The sequence below is a fragment of the Rutilus rutilus genome (genome assembly GCF_951802725.1).
Source record: "Rutilus rutilus genome assembly, chromosome: 24".
NCBI classification, from domain to species: Eukaryota; Metazoa; Chordata; class Actinopteri; order Cypriniformes; family Leuciscidae; genus Rutilus; species Rutilus rutilus.
This window is the reverse complement of record NC_140228.1, coordinates 10119216-10144451: the sequence shown is the minus strand read 5'-3', so window position 1 is coordinate 10144451 and position 25236 is coordinate 10119216. Positions and strand designations below refer to the sequence as shown.

The following is a 25236-nucleotide window of genomic DNA, read 5'->3' as shown; positions in this document are numbered from 1 at the left end:
GTGTTAAACAGGTTTGTCAGTGGATATTATGAGATGACTCATGGGTGTCAGGCTGTAACTGGATGGCTGTTCTTTTGGGCATTGAGTCAGATGAGTGTGATGGTTGTGCCGGACAGGCTGGATCTCTGTGGCAGGTCTCATCAGTCAGTTGAGGCCGAATGGAGGCTCTTTTACCACCTCCCTGTAGAGCAGACCTCTGACTCCACATGAGCAGTGACTGACAGGAACTGCTGACTGCATTTCAAATACACTCCACCACTTCTGTCAAGACAGCTGTACGATACCAATCTCTTACAATAGATATGCTTTCCGTGCTTGGAGTGGATGCTGTGGAAAATGAGATATCGGTCTTTGCAAGCCCCGTGGTTTGTGCTTCAGTCACCCCAGAGTCATTTTCTTGGACCCATACCAGTGAACCACATAACAAATGTGGAAGGCTTATGAGACTTAAAGGTTAAGTGTGTAATTTTGTTGATTTTAAAATACTTTTCTATCCGAAAATTTAGGGAAAACTTTACTATGGTTGATTTTGGTGAAAAGTGTTAACACTATAGCTGCATTAGATATTGAACTACATTTGTTGAACTACTTTGTAAATGTTAAATAAGGATGTTTTATATAATATGAGTTTGTATAGTAAGAATGAAATCCCGACTTACTACATCCGCCATGTTGTCATTGTCAAGTGACTTACTGCCTCAGTTGCATACTTTCACAATTCCTATTCCGTGGCCTCATGGAGTAGTAATGCATCCATCTGATGCACACTTTGAAATCTCGACGGAAATAGTAGGTTATCAAGTACTTGCTATTTTATGAATACTGAGAATTCAGATCAACCTGACAGCGAAAGGGCAAATTCCAAACGGAAGTGAGCATCCCTATGCCCTACTGACTCCGAAGGGCAGAACATGACCATAAATTATTAAATTACTTCTTTGAAGTGACCATTGCTTGTTCCCTTCGCTAACGGACCTGTGGAAGGAAACCTGTACTTGTAAAATATCCTGATTTTTGCAATTTTGTTTTTCAATTGGTGTTGCAAGGGCACAGAAACTACACACTTAAAGTGAAAATATACATTTAATAGATATAAAATATTGTAAGTTGAGTTGTAGCAGATTTTAAACTTTTTAAATGCCCAGTAGCTCTAAATCTTATCAACTTTTATTAATAATATTAAGGAGTTAAGAATAGCATCCTCATAGATTGATTTACCTATTAAGTAGTATAATTGAGAACAGTGGCGGCTGCTGGTCTACATCATAAAAATTGTTCATTTATTTATACGTAAATTCAACGTTCCTTTTCAAGAAAATGCTCTGTGCAGTTGTACCAACTAGGCATCTTTTCCAGTGACTTGACCAGTTCCTCTCAATGGCTAGCAGAGTTAAATATAATTGTATAAATGTAATAATATAATAAAGGTATAAATAATAATATAATAAAGTATAATAATACTACTACTAATAATATATATATATTAATTATTTTAATAATAATTTTTTTATTATTACTAATAATAATATAAAAAAATATAATAAGTAATAATATAATAAAGGTATAAATGTAGAATTGTGTGAAATGTATTATGAAAATTGGCTAGCAATTTCGACAAGCAAATACCAAGAAATAGGTTGCAACAGTTTGTCTTTCAACTACATTTGAAAAATCCGCGATGGGACTGAGCTCGAATAGCTTCAGCATCAGCGACTTTTTATTGTATGAAATCGCTGTCAATCAAAAGGAGACGCAGCTGTTCGACAGACCCTACAATCATCACGCAGAAGCCCGGAGTCCAGGCCAGCCCACTCCTCATTCACCCCCAGAGACGCTGAGCGTCCGTGGGCGGCACATAATCACGGCATTTATCCAATGACCGTCTAGTTTCGAAGCACTGTTCGAAGCAGCCCCATTGAAGTCAATGGACGCTGGGCTTCAACAGGGAAATGTACTGTGACGCTACGGGAATGTATGAGAAGGAAATCGAGTCAGCCTACCTGCTATATGTAACTGATTCTGAACGAACTCGTCTTTGAGATTAACGTTTTCTAACGCATTTTTTGTCAATAAAATGTTAACACAGTAGTGCATATTTGACCATTAATTTTTTGACATTATAGCGGAAGCCGAGCTTCCCTTGCAGTCTTAAAGAAATCCCCACTGCTTGAGAAGTATACCTGACAGTGGCTATGCATGAGTGAGAGTGACCCCATTGTCCTTTTCAATTCCCTGAGGGCATCTATCCAGCAGCTTGTCTATCCTTTCCCTCTCTCTTGACCTACTCTTATCCTTTTTCCATTTTCAGTTTTTGCTTCCCTTGCCTGTTTACATTGGAGCGGTGATTGCTGACCACTGCACTCTTTTAAGAGTTTGGCCTAATGGTTAATCTCATCTATTGCCCTGAGGTGCTGAGATCTCGTGGCCACCCCGAGGGGATTCCAGCGTTGGCCACATCCAGAGTTGCCAGCTGAGAGCTAATGATGAAGAAAAGCCCCATTCTCTAAGCAGCTGTTATAGTAAACATCACATGTGTTGGCCTGGACCTGTTCAAGACCATTACCATTTTCAGGATAATGGGGAATAAATATAGTGGGCCTGTGAAAAGGAAACGTATAATTCAACCACTAATCTGAATATTTGAGGGGTCTCTGGTGGTTACAACACTGGTCCTGTAATAGTGATTTAAAAGTGAATTTAATAGTAATCTCTTTTGCCATAATGTAGACTGCTTTTGTACCTAAAAGGGTTTTTGTTGTAAAATCGTGTATTTTTTTTAGTGTCTTGTCTTTTAGTAAGCCTGATTGTATCCTTCCTTAGGGTAGCAGGAACACCAACTTCGTGAAGCACTCCCTTCTCTTTTTCTTTGAGAGGTAGATTAAAGGGATCTTTCACCTTTTGAATGACAAAGAATCTCTGAACTAGGAAGTGGGAAAGAGAACTTGACTCCTTAAACATTTAGTTTTCTGTGATATTTTGTTACGTACTCTGCTTGTCAACTTGGTAAGGTTAGCTAAACTTTGTCAGTCAGGTAAAATTAATATTGAATGTTGAAGTTGCTAAAATAGCTTGTGATAATCTTGGTAGCATCGGTAAGAATGGATTATTGACAAGTATGGCAATTATGTTTTGTCATGTTTTATAGATTTAAATTCATAAATTATAGGTAAATGTTTTGTGACAATAAAAAATCTGAGCTACCTTCCCAACTGTTGAGCGCAGGCTAGATCTGTAAAGGATTCATTTTCATGCTGGTTTATTCTAGTTAGGGCCTGTTTTTGGTACTTATCTTGAAAGGCGAACATAACAGTTATGTTTACCTGCAAAACCTTGACAGTTAAGTTGTTTGAACCTGATCTTTCAGGTGCAACTGGTTGACCAAGTAGTCTTGGTGGTTAAGCTTGTGAAACAAAGTCCTTGGTTGTTCAAGAGTCAACTTGCACCATCTTGCTGGTTTTGAGCAAATCAGTTGTTTGTGATTAAGCAGCCTGGTGTCCAAAACACAACACGCTAGTCTTTTCATCAAGGCCTGTGCGGCAGTTGTTTAAAGAATGCTCTCTGAGCCAGAACTGATGTCTCAGGTGGAATAAATTTAGCCTTGCTGTGACTTAAATGTTGCCTGCTGCTTGTATTATTGGGCTGTGCAAGGCCTGTGGCTGTATTAATTTGTTTGTTTTAATAAATGTGTCTTTAAAAGGCAGAGCAGAATGAGTTCCAGATCGTTTGGACTGATATATTGGCCTGTCTGGTTTTACCCCTTCATCAGAAAACAGCCACACGAGCACCAGCGGTTAATGGCATCGTAATCTGTATTCAGTTAAGTAGAAGCAATATCCTGCTTTGACTCAGCATATGGTTTTCTCTTCGAGTGTCAAGTCATCAAATTTGCCCAATTGCTCTATATACAACCCATAAAACCAGACATAATCCCTGTTTCCACATCAACCAACCATCAAAGCGCGATATAAAAATGCACACTGTTTGCATGTCACACAAACCCATTGGCAGTCAGTTTTAATTAGAATTTGGATCCAGATGGTCTTTGATTTTCCTATTTTCCTTCTTCCTTTTCTTTTTAAATCATCACAAAAGGGCACACACACATGTGCCAGGAGCGGGAGAGGTTGATATTCAGCGTGAAAGAGGAGGAACATCTGAGGTTTGGATGTGATTAAGAATTAATCACCCCGGTTGCCAGGGATGTAATTGGTTTGGAACGGAGCTCAAAGTGGGAAGTTCAGGGCTCCGACCATTGGGAGATTGAAAGACTGTTATAAATAGCACCATCAACCTCTGAAAATATTGATGTGAGAACAGATTTCAAAAAGACTGCGTAAGGAGCTGCGAATCACGTGTTTCGTAATGGTCACAACTGATGAAACGCCACCTAACTAGATTATTGGGATTTGTCTTAGAAGTTGTTGAGGTTTAGGTCAATAAAATAAATCCACTATGCCATGGCCATATTAATAAAACTAGAATGAATAACCTCAAATGCAAAGTGTTGATTAGGCTGTTACAAGTGGTTCTGACATTTCTAGAGCTCTATTATGTTATTCAGAAAGACTGCAGACTTAAATGATTCATGCTTTACATGGCATCATGCTGTGTACAAACCCCACTGTTGTTTGTGAAAAATCTGAACAAATGATAAAAATGTGGTTCTGTGATAAGTATACTACCACTGTGGCTTTAAATAACACTATATCTCTGTTCTTTTCATTCTTTTACAGTTACTCTGCTCGACTCTATGTCCACCCCAGGTGATCTGGGTTGGGAAGCGTATCCATCAGAGGGGGTGAGTACCTGTGAAAGTCTGCGCAGCTCCTTTTAATTAAATTTTTTGTACATTTTATATGCAAGTCGCTACCTCATTTCAAATTCAGTAATTGATTTGGATTTTAAAAAGCATTCTCAATTGAATTTTGAATGGCACACATTTTGAATGGATTTTCCCCTGTTGGGGTATTTTGAACCTAAAACCTTTCAACTACCAGTCCAAATTTTCAATTGCTACTTCATCCCCAACTAGTGCTGTTACACCCCGGATTTAAAGTGTAGCGCTTGATCTTCTCGACCCTGAATGGTCCACTTCTCCCCTCTGCGAAAATACAGCCTGTAACTCTTTAGAGTTTCCTGTGGGGGGTCGTAGGAGAGTATCTCGTTTTGAACAACCTTGCCAACCCGCTGAGTAACGATCTCCTCTGTGGGAGCTGGTTCTCATCCCACGCTTTCGTGTCATTCGTTCAAATCCATTTTCACAAGATGAAGATGGATTGTAATAGTGGCCTTGGCACAAGTAGTCACGCTCAGATTCATGAGTGCCTGTATAGAGAAATATCTTATGTTTTTGTGTGCTGCTGATAAAGCAGGGGAAGAGTTCAAGGTTTGGCATTTCCAACAGTGTGCATGCTACAATTCGGAAATGAAAGATTTATGTTGCGTGAAAAACATTAAGACAGTTTGAACGTTGCTGCTTTTCGTGCCATTATTTTTAACCCACAAACTTACTGACGTCAATGCCAAACCAACAAACCATGTTATTTTTCATGGTTTTCGTTAGCCTTTGTTGATTTTCACGTATATAAAATGGAAGTTTCCAAGGCACAATTATATTATTTTCTCTGCATCAGCAATGAGTTGAATTATGCACGAACAAAACAACTGAGACTATTCAGTTTGTAACTTTGAGCTGATTGCCTGTCAGATGCACTTTCCTCTTGATGAAAGTTAAATGAAGCGTTTTCTCGTAATGCGCCCATCATGCATCTGTCAAAATCTTTCAAAACCCACTGTAAGAGCTTAGAGAGTTCAGAGCCAAAGTACACGGGACAATTACCAAAGCATTGAAGGATGTCTGTCTTTTTGAATTTATCAACTTTTGGTCTGTTTGTTAGTGGGAGGAGATCAGTGTTATGGACGAGAGGAACATTCCTATGAGGACGTACCAGGTGTGCAACGTAATGGAAGCCAATCAGAATAACTGGTTGCGCACTGGACTGATCCAGCGAGAGGGCGCTCAACGTGTCTATGTGGAGATCAAATTCACTCTGCGTGACTGCAACAGTCTGCCGGGCGTCCCTGGAACCTGTAAGGAGACGTTTAATGTGTACTACCATGAATCCAACAATGCAGTAGCAGCCCCTTTGCGCCACATTCGCGAGAGCCAGTATGTGAAGATCGACACTATAGCGGCCGACGAGAGCTTCACGCAGACGGACGTCGGGGATCGTGTCATGAAGCTGAATACGGAAGTGCGAGACATCAGTGGTCTCAGTAAGAGAGGCTTATACCTGGCGTTTCAGGACCTGGGTGCTTGCATTGCTTTGGTGTCGGTGAGAGTCTTTTATAAGCGATGTCCACTGGCGGTGCTCAATCTTGCCCGGTTCCCGGACACGGTGACGGGCGGCGATTCAGCGCTGGTGGAAGTGCGTGGCACTTGTGTGGAGGATGCAGAAGAGCTGGAGGGACCACGGATGTTTTGCAGTGCTGACGGAGGTTGGCTGGTGCCCATCGGCCGTTGTGTGTGCCGGCCAGGCTTCGAGGAGGTGGATGGACACTGCCAACGTAAGTATTATTTCTTTTACTGTCTCAAATGATGGCCTCAGAATATATATCACATTTTTTCTGGCTAACTGGGTAAACAATTCTCTTTGAAACAAATATTGCGACCACAATAGTGGCTTTAAATGGCAAGCATGTCCAGAGGTTCTTTATATGTTCTCTAAGCTGTCCTGCTGTGTTAGCTATTGGTTGTGAAACAGAAACTTGAGGATACACAGTTAGAAACTGTAGCAGATGGGGTTGAAGGTTATGTCTTACTCCAATCTGATGTTTGGATGGAAGAGATTTAAGACGGATTATTGTTAGATTAATATTGAAATATGACAGCGTGGGCCAGATCCTCTAGTTGAGCTATAGATATGGATGGGTAGATGGATAGATATAGATAGGTAGGTAGATAGATGGATAGGTATGGGTGGATAGATGAGAAGGTAAATAGATATAGTTGAGCTATAGATGTAGGAATGCAGATAGATAGATGGTAGATTTTTTGCCACCATTATTGTGTAATGAAGCAATAACCTTTTGTGTAAACCACATACCTCAATCAAAAACTAGCAATCCTTCTGGTAGTGTTTTGCACTTTGGTCTCTTTAATAGTTCTAAACAAAAGATCCATTATGGAGAGAAAATGCTAAATAAACCTGACACATTAAGTTATCCCACTTGAGATTGAAGTAGACTGCACGCTTTATTACCACATGTTCAGGGTTAGACTCAGGTCTTTACACTGCTCTTTTAATCTCAGAAGGCACTAATGGCTTTATTAATGTAGCCTGCTTTATTGCCAAGATAAGGGCTACACTGTAATTGTTTATGTTTTGTTTTGTTTCTCTCTTCGCCTTTGGTTATTCAAAGCCCCGTCACTCCTCAGCCCACGTTAGAGGAACTTGCCTGTACACCACCCCAGGACTGAGAAGGCTGCAGCTTTTAAATATTCATTTAGCCATTCTGGACTGTTTTCTTGTGGGTGAAAGTGTAGATCAGGAAGGAGGGGGTCTGGACAGGGTTACATGGAACTTTTTTTGAGTGACTAGAAAGTAGGCTAGAGAGATGGGGGTGGGAAATCCATCACAACCAATTCAGTGCCCTTTGGTTTGGACCACAGCAAATAGAGTCCTACAGCTCATTTCAATTATTGGATCTGTTAATTAGGGCCCGAGCAACGATGGTGCGAGGACCCTCTTGGAATTTGTTTATTTACTAATTGCTATTGCTAGTCAGAATCAGGGTGGTATAAAGGGCTATTAATTGTCTTAATATTATGTCATAGTACTCAGTTTATCTCATTACTTTCAATTCAGATTACTCCATTTTAAACTCGCTCAGGAAAAATATAATTTCTTGTGGCACAGCTGAGTGCCGCAAGAAACATTCAGCAGCACTGGAAAAAGGTTAACATTTTAACAGCTATTCATTACTGTGAGTGATGGAGACTGGGCTGTAACTCAAAAATAACCTCAAAATAAAAGATTTACTCTAACTGCAATAAGAGATTGGTTAATTCATACGAGCCCGGTCAGCTGACAAAACATTCATTGCTCTCTGGCTCCGACAGCTCCATGAGAAACAGGGCATTGCCATGCGAAATGAGACAAAGTGAAACAGCTCGTGGTCTGTTTTCACCTTGCGGTCTCGCTGTGGGTTCTGGAAGTACTTGCTGACGCTGGCTTTCTCCACTTTTCATGCTGCGAAGGCTTTTATATTCACTGAACAACAGCATTAGTAGAAGGACAGAAGTCTTACAGCAAAATTTTACTGGGGCACGAGGACCCTCTTGAAATTACTCCGTTTATTATCTTCCTTTCCTTTCCTTTCCTCTCCTTTTTCTTTTTCTTTCTTGTCTTTTCTTCCTTTTTATTATTCTATTCTGTCCTTTTTTGTATTCCCCCATCCTTTTCTTTTTCCTTTTTTCTCTCTCCTGTCATATTTTGTCAACTAAATCTGCCAACAGCGCCTCAGTTTATCCCACTCACCATTTACCGTCGGCACACAACGCCGTGATAGAAGAGAGTAAAAAATAAAAAGAGACGGACGTCTTCTCCCACAACCTCGGCTCAGTGAACTGCCTCTTATATTTACCTCTTCTATTCTTTTCCTTTCGTCTTATTGTGGCAGCTCTCGAACGATCTCCAACAGACCCCCCCCCCCCCCCCATCTCCTCTTGTTCAACACTTTGTCTTGCCGTCTGTAGATTCATCCTTTTTTTCTGTTTTTATATCCTCCCTTAACCTTTTATACTGTGAATGTGTGTTGTAAACTCTGATAATAAACCCTCTTGTATCAAGTCTTTTTACCATGGCTGTTCATTCTTATCCATATCTCTCAGCATGGAGCACTTCGGCTTACAATCACGGCCCTTTTGTTGGATGTAAATGGTTTTCGAGAGGCTTGGTGGTGCACACCAGACTCTGAGTTTGGGTCTGGCATAAGGTCTGACCCGATGGCCCCTCGACTGTTAGCATGCCAGCTGAAGATGGGCACTCTCTTCTGTTTCCTGAGGCGTGTTTTCTACAGCGCTAAGCTCACACAGTGTGGCTGAATGGAGTGCTTTTCATTGAGGCAGGAATGGCAGAAATGAGCTCTTTGTGACGGTAATCTCGCTGTGAGGAGCTCTGGAGTGTCTTCCTCCATAGGATTTGAGCTGAGAAACTGGGTCATGGGATTGTCAGCACCCCAACGGAGATTCACAGTGGAGGCAGCTTGAAGGGATGAGCTTGTGTGTGTGCTCCAAAACGGAATTTTGGAGTGTAGATTGGAGAGGTTAACACGGTTAAGAGACCTGAGCTTTCCACACATTGCGGCTGTTCGTCTTTATAGGGGCTCTAGTAATCACATACTTAAACATTTAGTTTGATTTCCACATCTGTAATCCCCACCACGTGATGCTCGCCTGCTGGGTGACAGCATGACGCTGGAATTACAGGAGTTTATCTTCGGCCGGTGATTTTGTTAAATGTACCATGGACACAGTCACCATTCAGCTCACCCACATAAACCATCTCTTCTGTTTTGTTAGCTAAACTGTAAATGGGCATTATGAAATGGGGAAGTCATTTTGCCTTTTATGGGCAGAACAGGTTCTCTTCCTTTTTGACTCCAATCCCCGCCATTGTCCACAACAATATTCGAAAGCCCCATGTCTTTTCTTTTATATATGTATATGGTAACAATTTAGGATCCAATTGTCACTATGAACTAGTTGTATATTACTTGGATATTGGCTGTTTATTAGTACTTATAAAGCACATATTAATGGCTTATTCTGCATGGCCATATTCTACATCCCTTAGTGTATGTTTACATGACAACGATGTGCTAAAAACAGACAACAATGCCCCCAAAATGCCATTGTCGTGTAAATGAACGGCCAAAACGCATAAAAAGTTTTCTGCTTTCAGTTGAAAACTGTGTTGTGTAAACTTCCCCTGATCCTACCCAATACCTTAACTTAACAACTACCTTACTAACTATTAATAAGCAGTAATTAGGAGTTTGAGGCTAAAGTCCTAGTTAATAGTGAGAATTGGACCCTAATCTAAAGTGTGACCATATGGTCACACTATGTATGTATGTATGTATGTACAGTATGTGTGTGTGTTACATATTATGTTATATTATATCATATTATATAATATACGGAAGGAGGGACCCTTGAGATATCATATTTTAACAACATTTGGTGAAAAGAAACTGCTTAGTTGGTACTTCCAGGAAAACCAACCACAAAACATGCCTGTGGATATTTAGGTCCCATAACACATGAAGCGTGATATACAGTTTCTGCACTGTGGACATACATATACCGAATCATTTAAGCGTCACTGGTACCTACTGATAGCCCCTACAGATCAGTGAAGCATAAAGCTGCCTGTTCAACATTCAGCCCAACTCGGTAAACTGAGCTGTTTTTTTTTTCTTCATATGCTTTTGAGCCCTTTCCATAGCATATTACTAGCTCCCTGCTAGCTACTCATTGCCAGTTTGTGTGTGTGTATGTGTGTGTGTATGAGCTGCATCAAGTGCAAGTTTTTATCGGCGAAGACAGCGCAAGACATCTGCAAAAGCCATTTCACTTACCCTTGATAATAACATTATTTCTGGAACAAATTTTTAAAGGAGAAGAAGATGCTTGCTCATATGTAGGACACTGACATTGTTTCTTTATAACCATATGCTTAAATGCTTGATATTGGTTTTGTGGAGAAATATAAATTGTGCCTGCATATGAAATTCTTTACAAAACTCTTTACAAAAATGTATTTATTAAAAAAATTAATAAATCAATGAGCATGCAGAGTTGTAATCGAAAAGGATATTTTTGAAAAGGATAAAATATGTCTTTTTTTTTTTTTGGTCACTACATAATTACCATATATTTAAAAAAATGTATTTAGTGATTCATTTTGTTTTAACAATTACTTTACAATGTGTAAAAAATAATAATAATAAATTATGCTGCTTTTATTAGTGGCATCTAGTTAGTCAGCTGCCGACTAAAACGTCTCTCCATCTCAGCCCTCCATCATACTGTCTACCACATGTCATCTGCCCATTTCTTTACCTCCAGCTGCTGTTTGGATCAATAACATTTTAGTAGCCGATAGTAAACAACATGGAATAACCTGTCAGTGGATGGCAAAGTGCCAATCTGCAATTTAGGTTCACGGTCCAACTGTCAAAACACAGACGATTCATGATACTTGTTTTCTTTGCCATGCAGTTGTCTCTTAGGAAACTGTAGAACAGTTTCAGCGAGTTTCAGATTGCTGGCATGCTGAGATCTGGGCAGAGTCAAATAGAAATGACACGCAAATCAAACACTGTGATGGTATCACTAATGACAATTAGGCCTACATGGTGCGTAGCTAGTCTTAGTCTTCATAGGTGCTGGGGATATTTGAGATTTCTTTCTCAGAAAGCAGTTAAAACAAGACCGTTGTGAGCTCTGCTGGAGAACGTCAGGATGGCTACCAGATGTAGCCGGTGTTTTTTTTCTTCTCTTGCTCCTGGGTCTTGGGTGTGGACCCCTGTCGGAAAGACATGAGCTGGAATAGAGTCTCCACAGCCAAAGCATCAAAGACTCGGCGCGCCATCAATTATACAGGGACATTGACAGCTTACAGAACTCGAAAATTTCATCCAGGGAATTTAGCACATCGTTGAATGTTCCTTTTCTGTCTACAGGATGAATTTATGAATGTTTTTGCATGCGTTTAGTAGAAGTTGTATTTCTCGGTCTGTAAAACTGACAGGCTGGCTTCACAGTTTTTCTTTATTGAAAATGAAAAATGTTAAGGAAACTTGACATTTCTTCATATTTTCTTCCTTTCACCCGCAGTTTAAAAGTCACAATAGGGCTATCATTCCTGTTTGAAATATTGACATCATTATTTTTATAGAGATGTTCACAACTCACAATATGACGACTGATAGTGGTGTGATTTTTCACAAAGTGTGGTCAAAATAACACTTAAAATGGGGAAAGAAACGACTTAAACCGTTTCTGTTCAGAATGGGAATTCTACACTTCTCACTACAGTGTTTACCTTGTGATGAGTGTCCTTTGCTAATGTTGCCTCACAGTGATGTTGTAATGGGATTTGTTTCCACAACTGTTTTGTCTCTTAATGGCACTCAGACATATTTTTTTCTGTGTGTGTTTTGAAGAGGAAGAAGGCACGTGGATGCAACGACACGTGCATCCAGCAGTCGTCTTGCATTATTTTATTTTTTTCCAAACTCTCTTAATAATTCATCTGTCAGGCTGCAGATGACAAGAGGGCCTTACGACCAGGAGAAACAGTCTACTGGCTGGCTCAGACTTGAAATCAACATGAATCAGAACGGACCCTATTTACTTGAATGCTTTTTCCTGGTCTTATTGTCAATGACTTATTAGTGAACATTATTCCAAATGTAAAAAAAAATATATATATATATATATATATACATACATACGTGTCATGTCGTGTCGTTATATATTCCTTCCTTAAGCAGCACAAGCTATTGAATAACTCGTTTTATCAAAATCTAATTCAGGTCTGGATTCATTCTGGTATGGAGAGCTCATTTTTATGATCCAGTCAATTCCCAATGGATAAAATGAAGTCCCATGCTACTTTTTTTATTACCTGTTTCTCGTGGAAATAAACCAGTTTTTGGAGCTAAAATGTTTTTTCACATGCAATTTTAAGGGACAAAAGCCTCTCTGTTAGAACACAATCATGTCAGACATTTAAAAGTTATTCCCACATTTGAAAAACAGGCGGAGCAACAGGAGAGACAGGAATGAGATACCCAATAGCATTTACACATGTGTAATGAAATGGAGCCAATAAAACGAGAGACTGTCTTTTAAGAGGAGCCAGTTTCCAGTGCTGTCTCTAAGTCTGGCGCTGGCTGGTTTACAGACCTGATCTACAGTTCATGATTACAGACCTGCACAGCCTCACATCTCCCATGCAAATCTGGATATTTGCTATCAACCTGTATGATTTGAGTGATCAACAGCTTCTCTCAAAAATCCACAAGGCATTTGGAGGCTCTTTTAATAGATCAATATGAATAAATCTGTTTTATTCAGGAAAACAGTAGAAGGAGGGAGACTTCAGCAGCTATTTTAATGGCCACTCTATGTTCAGAAATAATGCATTTGCTTTGGAGACTCAGCTTGAAGTTTAAGGTTCCTACGATTTTAAATTGATGTAGTGAGACTATAGTTTGTATGCTAGAACAGACAGCAAGAAAAAAGGCACGAGTAAGCGGAGAAGAATTCGTTTTTATTGCTACTTTTCTCGCGTGTATGGATAATCTCTTTTTTATAGCTCTCCACCCAAGAGCTGCGGTCAGAGGCTCCCCCTGTTCCCTCTGTATCTCACCCCACTGAAATAACAGCAAGACCGCCGGTCTCCAAACACACCTGTTTTTCATTTCAGCCCCACTGATTTCAAAGTCTGCAGGAAAACTGAAGTATTGTGTATACTGTAAGTTTGAGTAGAACAGTCTGGATGCAAACCACATCCAAATATGTCATTCCTGCTTTTCAAAGATTAAAAAAATGTTGTGTGTTAGTTCCTTAGAAGCACTACAATTACTGTTGTATTATGTTATATTTTCTTTTGTACTGTATTTTCTTTAGTACATTTTATTTTTATTAATTGTATTATTTATTTATTTTATTCATAAATTTTTACAGTTGGACTGTAAAGCAAGTGAAAATTCGAATAGACTTACATTGAAGCAACCATATCTAAGGACCAAATGGAGCAAATTTGACTTGGGTCAGTAAGCAGCCACCTGGGAAATTTTGTATGGACAAGTACTACTCAGTTATTTCCTTACTAGTTATTCCATAAGTGCTTTTTTTCACAGTCAAATCATTCACAAGTGCTTCTGTTTTGTGTGATTCTTCTCAAAAGTTGGAAAATTGATGGTTGAGGAAAATTGTAGAGCTCCGCTTTCGGGTCGTGATAAAGTTGTCCACCAGGTTTCTTTCAGTTGTTTCATGGGATTAAGTAGTCTCCAGTTCAAGTGGATATTATATGCCACTAGGTTGATAGGATGTTTCAACTAGGCCTACCAGCAAAGCCTGGGAGATTGGCTCTGTCACGCTGTGCATGATGGATGGAAAGGAGGAAATAGCCTTTGGAAAGAAAGGGCACTCCAGGGAGATTGAGAGAAGATTGAGACAAAGGAGAAATCCAGCAGTAGAGATGTTTAAACCCTCTTCTGACACCTCTGAGGTAATTGGACAGGTATTTCGGATGTTGAAGGCCAGGTAAATGCTGTGTTATGTGAGTGTGTTACGTGAGTGCCATTTGTCCGTGGTTATTGGAAAAGGTAAAGGGTCCTGCACTCTGATTTCCTCAATTGCTTCTGGAATAAACTCACTCCTGTTGAAGGGGTTAAAGAAGTGCTTCAGGCCCAAAACAGGCCGATTCTGTGTGAATACTGCGAACAACCTTTTAGCACTCTGGCTGGAAAGTCTGGCTCTACCAATCTCCAGTCAGCCCTGTCATCAGCCGGGATTGGTTGGATTTTTTTTTTTCCTTCTCCAAAAATCAATGCTACAATGCCTAATGGCCAGGGTAAAAATGGCTGAAAAGACTTTAAAAAGTCTCTGCTGTGCAATTGGACGCTAAATCAATAGAGCGCTATAATCACTAGAACACTTCCATTCCTGTAGGTGAGATCGAGTTCTGCTAATGTGAAGAACCTTGTTTATTCTTGTATGTCGAAGGGCTCAGCCAGGTCATTTGCTTACCAACAGAAACGCGAATGTGGATATCCAAAGACAAATGTGTTGAAATACCTTAAGGCTAACTGTTAGCCTAGGTTAGCATGTCATAGGGAAAATGACGGTTTGACATTGTACGTTGGCTGCTTAGCATCAGTAAGTCGAGCATCCACTTTAAGGTGACACACGGCAGGCAAAAACATTGGGATTTTGGGATATTTGTCTTCAATAACATGTCTTCTTTCAGACTTGTGGTGAAAAAAAAAGTCCGAAATACACATTTAGGTCTTTATTTTACTACACTTTGTCTGTTTGCGTCTGTAGATTTCTCATAAAGTCAACAAAAGTTGGCACATGCACCGCTGGAAAGCTCTCTCTCTCTCCTGTACAATGCTGTCAGATCCAAATATGGTCATTTCCTTTTTATCAGCAACCAATCGTGAAAGTAAAAGGGCTGAATACGCAATCTCATTGGCTGATGATAAATCTTTAAAGCCCGTTTTCTCAAAATGACTTTTCTCTCATACTCCAAGTCTGAAATCTCCACTTCAGTAGCACCTATATACACCAAACTTTCCAGTCTTGTACCTAGTTATATTATGATGAAATTTACAGAGGGATTTGTAAATATATTATTCCTAGCCTGATTTATATAACATTTTATTCCAAAAAACATGGCGAAAATCTTTTTTTTTTAAGGCTATTGACAGTATATTCTGATTTACAGGATAACAAAAGTAGATTTTCCCCATCTAATATGTGAACACAATGAAAAAAATATTTTTAATCTGGCTTTATCCAATACTCAGATTTTTTTTATATATATATGCAAATTAGCGCATATTTAATTAGATATAGCCTCATTTGCATATTTAAACATTAAATTACAGAAAACTTGTAATATTTTTTTTTTCTCGTCTTAATGTAGGTAATCAACTGGGAAAGTTTCATGGTGATATCTGCTAGTTAAAAATGTTACCCTATTCGCCTGTAGTGTCTCGCCTTAAGGTAAGCAAAGATCAAAGTCTAACTGTAAGAAACTGAGCTTCACTGATCACTAACGCCAACGTTTTTTTAGCGCCATTTTGGTCATCAATTTTCATGTTGTAAATGCTTTAAAGAGAATGCCTTATGATTATACTTCAAATGTAAGCTAGTCCATATTTTAGCCCATAGCTAGCCCATATTTGTCCATTTGAAGACCAAGCACATGCATGAAACATGCCTCTGAAGGTTGGCTATAGAGTTAAAAGTTTATTGAAAGAGATTGAGATGTGTTATTGTATTTTCAAGCACTTCTCTTTGCTTTAGTTAGTATAGTTTAGAACCTTTTGCTGTGTGTGGATCAAACTTCACTCTTATATTCTCCTAGGAGTTCTACTATTTAAGTCTTTATTCACAATCAATGAAGGGAGCATTTTGAAATTATGTTGCCATGGAAACTAGTACATAAGCCTCTCTCCCTAGGTAATAGAAGGCCCGGTTTCTGTGGGTTTGGGCACTGCTTGACTGACCCTACCTTTTTTCTTCTTTTCTGAGTGGGTCCGCAATGCTGTTAAATTGAAAAGGGCACCTGAAGCGCTGGAAGAAGGGATGTCACTCTCGAATATACTCTCTTTTCAAATATACAATATATAATAGTATGGTTTAGGTTTCACAAGTTTCAAACTTTCCACTTTCCACTTTCACTGTTAGTTTTAGTTTTTTAAAAGAGTTTTCTAGTTTGGTCTAGTTTAAAATTTTGTATTCTAAGGCTGACAGATTTTATTTTATTTTAGATAGCCTTGAACTTTAGTTTAGTTTCAGTCAGTTTATCCTGTTTATTTTTATTTTTTATATCATTTAGTTTTCATTTGAACTTTCTCACCATAGTTAGGTGCTGTCCCTGATCCCTGATGTGATGGAGAAGGGTCTCTGTTGAGGTGGTGGGTTGATGTCTATTGATCTGCCTCATTCAATATGAACCAGAGACTGCAGACAGAATGAGAAATACACTAATAGCAACCATTCGTCCCCATGGACCAGGGCATTAAACACACTCTCCAAACATGTCTCTCATCCTCCGCCTTGCAGGAAGGAAAAAAAAAAAATACAAGCTCTCCGCTGTTCATTTTTCTCTCGCTTGCTTTCTCTCTCTCTTTATTCCCATGATGGTGCTGCTCTTTCTGTCTTTCTGTCTGAAGGTATCATATATAAAAGCTATTGATTATCTAAAGCCAAGGGGACACCAATCACACCAATGTAAATATTTGATAAGGGAGCCATTTTAGATCTCTGAGATGTTCCACTTTTCTCTGTCTTCTGCTCATGAGCAAAGGTATTCTTAATATGTTTTGTTTTACATGATTATTTTGTTTGCCCATAAATAATTTGTGTTAACATTTTGTTGCCTAATGTAATTTCCTGTTTTTTATGTTGTTTTCTGCAAGTTTTCTTTCATGACTTTGATTTTGTGGACAAAACACTATCAAATACTAATAAATACTATGTGTGTGTAATATATATATATATATATATATATATATATATATATATATATATATATATATAATATACATTTTTTAATTCAGAATTTAAAAGCATGTACATTAATCATTATATGTTAGAATTTCATCTTTAATGTATTTGTGAAAAAAATAAAAAAATAATTGTCACTGATGAATAGCATGGCCATACCAGCACCAAACCAACATTAACCATCATGCGTTCACTTATGTTTAGATTTCATTATGGTAGACACCTTGCTGGAGGATTTTTTTTTCAGGCTTTAATGATCTCAGATAGACCAATTAATCTGGAACGTTTCAGCTCTCCACTCAGGGGCATTTTGCATCTTCTGTATCTCTCCTTCACAGCATTTCAATATCCTCTATCGTAGTTTTGTTTTTTTTGTGGATAGCAGGCGTAGTTGCCAATGCGCTGGCTATGAGACACTAGACCAGTTGGGTTCCACAAAAGGCCAGGCTTTCCAACGGCTTTCTGGTTTGGCATTGGGCACCGAGAGGTTGCAAAACCACAATACACACATGCTGTTTCATTTCAGGCCTCGTTCCAAACCTCCACGGGGACTTTACACCTCTTACCTCACACTGACCACCAGAGGTTACACGTTCAACAATTGTTCCTTCTGTAGGTCTTAGCTAAATACGCTGGAATCATGGGGGGTTTTTATACTCCATGCAGCAGAACTTCTCCTAATAACCCTGAAAACTGTACATTTTAGCTCAGAATTATTTAGGTCAGTGAATACTCCCGGATTTGTGCCAGAATTCAGTAAGCCTGTTAGCATAAAGCTTTAGTTAGTACAGCAGTGTAACCATTTGGGAAAATGGCTTTTTTTGTGTGTATTTCCTCATCTGTGTATCTTCTCCTTTTGTATTATGTACAGCAGAAAAACAGGAACTATGCAATGCTCTGAGCTCTGGCATTAAAAAACAATGATGGCTTTTAATGTATCTGTGGTCATGTGGATTATGACATCTCTGTAAATAAAAGGAGAACATTGTTAGATAACAAAACACAGTCAGTGTGACACTGATAAAGGAAGGATTTAGTAATTTCACACTGTGGAAGAATGAAAGAAAAAAGCGACGTTTTCCTGTTAAGAGCAGTATTAATTCAGCTGGCCTCGACTGCCTCTCGGCAGATTGAAGTAAAAGCATTTAGAGCAAATTCTTGTTCCTTTAATCTCTCGGAAAGATCTCACGCTGAGAGGGTCTTATCTTTACTGAAGCATTACACTGTGTGTGTTTGTGTGTGTGTGTGTAGCCGTATGTGTGTGTGGTGGTGTCAATGGTGTTAGATTGAGATAGGTGGAGAAATCTTTGTCTTTGTCTTTGTCTTTGTCATTGTAGAAAGCCTACCTGTGGTACATAATGTTTTGTAGTTTTCATTTTGGACCAAAAAATAGGCTTGGAAGTATTATATAGCAAGAAGAAACCATTCTGGTCAGAAAGAAAACAGCATTTTGCATGGTTTTATATCACATTAAATGACTCTTCCGCTAAGGTTTTGACCCATTTGACCTTTTAAGCTTCATAACAGTGCAATAAACCACAGTTGATTGGTTGGTGGGGAACTGAAAGATGGTGATTCATTAATTTAGAGGGACAGCTGTCTTATTGATCATGAAACATCTCCGGCTATTAACTAAAGTTTAATGTGGTGGTAAATCAGAGCGTCTGGTAATGGATTGAGGAGGTTGATGTGATTGAGTGTAAATTATAAAGTGTGCAATGTAATGCATATTCTACTCATAATGATTATTAATGTGATTCTTTTGGCTCGTGCATTGCAATACTTAGCCCTATACACACATTATATTGTAATGAAATATTATTAGGGTGAATTCAGGTAAAGTGGAACACTTTTTACTAATGACATAACTGGGAAACACAATACAACACAATATAATATGTTACCATTACAATATAATGTTTTATGCCACTTTTATTGATATTATGATAGTATCCTAAGGAAATGGAAGCAGGAAATGTTGCAAGTTAGAATCAAACATTTACCACATTTACCGGCTCTGATACAGGTGTAAATCTTATTTGAATAGTTTATTAAAAAATAGAGAAAAATAAATTATCAGTTTTTATTTTTCTGGGATGGTGTATATAGGAATTACAGCATGACTTCTGTAATAAAATTTCCTTGGAGCCCAAGACATTTCTCAGTGTTTGAGTTATTAATTACAGCACAGGTTGAGTCACTTAGCGTGGCTAAATTTACAAGCAATACTTCTCAAAACTACATCCACCTTTAACTGCCGTCACTCTACACTCCATTAGCACAGTCTAAAGTTCAGTATTAGTCACTCTGAAAAGAGAAATATGTTGGAGGCATTGTGCTGTGGCTGATAAGAACTGACATGTTTGGGATGTGTTAGCAGAAATATAGGGTTTGCTTTTAGTTCTAGGGGCAACATGGGAGTCTGGCACAGCATCCCTGAGGGGAAGTGCTCTGATGCGCACAAACACACACACACACACAGACTCACACACTCAGCTCCAACTTAACCCAGCTTCCCCCTCACACACACACACACGGCCGCCACGTGCCTCCAGTCAGGCTAATGCTGCAGTGGGATGTTAGATATGCCTCACTGAAGAAGGTGACGAGAGCTGAGGGGAAATCTGCCTCATAACCTCACAAAACTCCTCTCTTCACATTGCTTCTTCAATAGTCCTCAAGTATAAGGTTTCATGCTCTAAAATGTAATTTTACTTGAAAGTTTTTTTTATCCTCTCTTGTACCCTTAGAATACAACATTTTTGTCTGTTTCTGCCACTGTACCTTTAAGAATTTTTCAAGTATTCTATATGTAAATGACGTTTTAATTGATATTATTTGATAGATAGATAGATAGATAGATAGATAGATAGATAGATAGATAGATAGATAGATAGATAGATAGATAGATAGATAGATAGATAGATAGATAGATAGATAGATAGATTTTCTCTCGGTTTACTAAATTGTGGCCACGTTGAACTGATTCGTTTGCTTGTTTTGGTTTAAGTATACTGTATAATGAGAACTCATATCAATAAATAAAATAATTAGTTTAATCTTTTTTCTTCTTCGATAGCATGTCGGTCAGGCTTTTACAAGGCCTCTGCCATGGATGCGTACTGCGTGAAGTGCCCTCCACACAGCTACTCCCACCAGGACAAAGCCTCCGAGTGTGTGTGTGAGAGAGGCTTCTACAGGGCGGAATCTGACCCTCGCTCCATGGCGTGCACAAGTAAGCTGAGGGTCTTTCTAAATGTGAACTAAAATCAATCAATCAAACATCCAGTTTGTTGTTATTTAGATTACTGTACAGTTAATGTGTTTTACTTGTATGTACGTTCATCAGGACCCCCCTCGGCATCCGGCAACCCTATTTCAATGGTGAACGAGACTGCAGTCACTCTAGAATGGAGTCCTCCTCGTGACAGTGGTGGACGTGGAGATGTTACCTATAGTGTCCACTGCAGGAAGTGTTCGGGAGAAGCAGGGGCTGCAGGGGACAGTGAGAAGTGTGTACCCTGCGGCAGTGGTCCACATTTCAACCCCAGGCAGTTTGGTTTGACGCACCCCAGGATTCTGGTCACAGAACTGCAGCCTCACACCAATTACACCTTCAGCATAGAAGCCATGAACGGAGTGTCAGATCTCAGCCCCAGTCCACGTCAACTAGTGTCCGTCAACGTCACCACCAGTCAGACAGGTGAGATGTCACTGTTTCTTCAAGAAGGGGTTTTCTATTGTTATATGTTAATTAGAGGATAAGACTCCTTAGAAGCCTCTGAATGAGGGGTTTTCAAAACTGGTGTCCAGGAACCCTAATTCAGTTTTTTTTGTTTTATTTTTGGAAATATGATTAATGGCAATTACTTTATTCTGTTGACTGTTGAGTTTTAACATTACGTCATAGAAATGCATTTAGGGGTGCGGTCCTGGTCAAGACAATCTCCTGAACTCCAAACTGAATGTCAGAATGGGAAAGAAAGGTGATTTAAGCAATTTTGAGCGTGGCATGGTTGTTGGTGCCAGACAGGCCGATCTGAGTATTTCACAATCTGCTCAGTTACTGGGATTTTCACGCACAACCATTTCTAGGGTTTACAAAGAATGGTGTGAAAAGAGAAAAACATCCAGTATGCGGCAGTCCTGTGGGCGAAAATGCCTTGTTGATGCTAGAGGTCAGAGGAGAATGGGCCGACTGATTCAAGCTGATAGAAGAGCAACTTTGACTGAAATAACCACTCGTTACAACCGAGGTATGCAGCAAAGCATTTGTGAAGCCACAACACGCACAACCTTGAAGCGGATGGGCTACAACAGCAGAAGACCCCACCGGGTACCACTCATCTCCACTACAAATAGGAAAAAGAGGCTACAATTTGCACGAGCTCACCAAAATTGGACAGTTGAAGACTGGAAAAATGTTGCCTGGTCTGATGAGTCTCAATTTCTGTTGAGACATTCAGATGGTAGAGTCAGAATTTGGCGTAAACAGAATGAGAACATGGATCCATTATGCCTTGTTACCACTGTGCAGGCTGGTGGTGGTGGTGTAATGGTGTGGGGGATATTTTCTTGGCACACTTTAGGCCCCTTAGTGCCAATTGGGCATCGTTTAAATGCCACGGCCTACCTGAGAATTGTTTCTGACCATGTCCATCCCTTTATGACCACCATGTACCCATCCTCTGATGGCTACTTCCAGCAGGATAGTGCACCATGTTACAAAGCTCGAATCATTTCAAATTGGTTTCTTGAACATGACAATGAGTTCACTGTACTAAAATGGCCCCCAAAGTCACCAGATCTCAACCCAATAGAGCATCTTTGGGATGTGGTGGAATGGGAGCTTCGTGCCCTGGATGTGCATCCCACAAATCTCCATCAACTGCAAGATGCTATCCTATCAATATGGGACAACATTTCTAAAGAATGCTTTCAGCACCTTGTTGAATCAATGCCACGTAGAATTAAGGCAGTTCTGAAGGCGAAAGGGGGTCAAACACAATATTAGCATGGTGTTCCTAATAATCCTTTAGGCGAGTGTAGAGTATATACATATTTATATAAGTATGTAAGTATTGATATTATTGATATATCAATCATATAATGCAATAAAAAATGTAAATGTGATAATTTCTGAATGTCTAAAATAATATTTTCATGGATAAATATAAATATAATATAAAACATAAATGGAATAATCTATAATATAAATGCTATTATATAATATCGCACTTAATATTTTTCATATACTTTACAGCATAAATGAGTCCTTAATACATACAAAGCTATCTTTATGTTTTATGAAGGGATTCCTTGCTGGTTATAAAGGATATGGTTATATTTGGGGGTCCTTTGCAAAATTTGAAACCGTTGTTCTAAATGTAATGAACACATAATTATTATTTGTTTGGCCTTTTAATTTGATTCATGCAAAAATATGCTGTGTTGTAGATTTATTTTATAACTGTCCGTCAGAAGAGTCATGGATATGTAGTCCTTCAACAGCTTTAAACGTCCTCAGTTACACATTTTTCAGCCTGCGCTCTTAAACCTCTGCGGCTTTAGTCAAAATTTGTCTCTTGCTTCCTGCTTTTGAATTTTACACTGGTATGCTGTGTTTCAATGGGTCCTCTTATATCTCGCCTGACCTTTAAACCCGCACTCTGTGTGCGGCTCGAAGCCCGTCATTGGTCGAGAGGAGAGACGAGCTCTCCTGATCCTGTGGTTAAGTATGATTCAGCCCCTTAGAGAACAAGAGCGAGAGAGAGATAGACAGGAGCGAGAGGCAGCGTAATGAGAAGCCTGAGAGGAGAGTCACCCTGGATGCCCAGATCAACAGCCCTTCGCTCTTATGAGAGCTGACATGCCTGTAACCGTGGAAACGCCACTGTGGGAGGGGAGGGATTGAGGTATACGTAACTGTGATTGGTTTATATTTCGAGTACTTGCCCTCTGGTCCACACCGCTTGAAATATTCAAGAGACAATCCGCCGTGTGTCGAGAGGAGGCTTCTGGGATGATGTAGTGCCTGTATTTGCATGTTTTGCATGATGCGGATATCGACTGATGTTTCAGGGCGCATCTTTCATCGGCAGGTGTGCGAGTGATGGCAAACGGAATTTTTATAAATGCAAATTGTAAGGAAACATAAAATGACAAAAACATCAAACAAAGCTGACAGATTTATGACTTCATAAGAACTGAATGCAAAGTGTTGTTATGCTACACATGTATAATGCAAGTTAGTTGATGTAGAAAGGAGTTATGTTAATCTCCTCTATTGAGAATTGACCAATTTTTTGCCAAGACTATTTAAGATCTGTGCCACCTCTTTCATTCGAATTCATAAAAATCAGTTCATTTATTTCAGATTGATGCGTTTACATGATGGTCAGATCATATTGTCTGTTATATACAAATGTTTTGAACTCATCTGCTACATCTTCTCCTGTGATATTTTGAGACACCTTTCTTTTCACTTACTCTGAACTGAAGTACATTTGTTCTTTATCTGTGAACCAAACACATGCTGAGATATGAGCGTAGCTGTTTGTTTATCAGCTTAAGAGTGTTTGTGTGTGTACGACAGTTAGCGGTGTCACTGTGTCAGCGCTGCGTGGCAGATCAGTATAGTGTATGCAGAGTTAAGACTCACACAGCTCATTAAAGATCGAAACGTCAGCTCCTTCATTCATCACTGGCTGCCGGGGCCCAAAACGGGAGGCCCTCGTTTGTACTCCCGATCTGACAGCATCATTAGCACCTCTGTCTCTCTCTCCGCTCAGGCCGGCTCTCGAACGCTGCTGTTGTGTGAATAGACGGGCTGAGGTGCTCTGGCTGCGTGCCAGCTATGTAGTACGGGTGAAAATGACTCACTACACATGCAGAATAATTTATCACTCCCGAAAAAGACAAGAAGCGCTCCGCCAGCCCTCTCATACTCTTTAATTAGAAATGTAATTAATCCTCCTCTTTTACATGGAAATCAATCTCAATTCATCTCTCTCTCTCTTTCTTTTTCAGTGAGCGTCATCTTAAAGGAAAGGAAGGGCACTGACAGTGTAACGCTGGCATGGCAGGGTCCAGAACCTGCCGACGGGACCGTGGTGGAATATGAAGTCACCTATTATGAAAAGGTTAGAGGCTTTGGTCTTTCTTTAACACACTCAAATCTCCATGACCTTTTGGCCCTATGTGAGTTCTCCTTGCACTGATTGGACATATGGCTGCTCACTTTTATCGCACCCTGGGGAGAGGCTGTAATGTTAACACAGACATGCTTCATTCGGTCCCAATTAACATTCATAGATGTCCCGTCTGCCAAAAACCTTCAAGGTTGTCACATTTTAGAGTTGATGACATTATTGTCCTGAACAAATCACCTAGGCTTTGTTCAAACAGGCAGCCAAAATCCCTTTATTTTTATTTTTATACAGTATCCAATTCAAATCTGTTTAGATTTGTAGTATGAACAGCAAAAAAACACATGGAATCTTATATATTCACAAATCCAAATGCGATTATGTTTGAAATCGAATCAAAACCTCATCCAGATGTGGTTTGAAATCCGATTAATATATATTTTTTTTAACGAGTCTCATTCTGAATGGTGAAATCTGAATTTTTTTTTTATTTTTTTTATTTTTTGTCATTTGAGATGTGATTATTAAGTAATGTCATAAAGTGTACAATACTGTATGTGACATTTACTATTATAGTAAGGAAAAAGTACTAATTTAATGGTCTATAACAAATAAATAAATATAAGCAGACATTAGATTATAAGCAAATATATATTTGAGAATATACATAGATATTTTTTATATTGTTTATATAGTTATATAATAATCTTTTATATAAATTAAATATATTTTTATATATTTAATTTAAATATTTTTTTTTATTAAAAT

General features: G+C 39.1%; 1 protein-coding gene across 1 annotated transcript in view; it reads left to right on the top strand.

Moving 5' to 3' along the window:
• ek1 (eph-like kinase 1) overlaps positions 1 to 25236 on the top strand; it is a 61996-nt gene that overhangs the window by 8508 nt on the left and 28252 nt on the right. Inside the window, exons 2-6 of the mRNA XM_084399003.1 lie at positions 4734 to 4798; positions 5898 to 6567; positions 20400 to 20555; positions 20670 to 21023; positions 24350 to 24462. Coding sequence (XP_084255129.1) covers positions 4734 to 4798; positions 5898 to 6567; positions 20400 to 20555; positions 20670 to 21023; positions 24350 to 24462 — 1358 coding nt within the window. The remainder of the gene's footprint in view (positions 1 to 4733; positions 4799 to 5897; positions 6568 to 20399; positions 20556 to 20669; positions 21024 to 24349; positions 24463 to 25236) is intronic.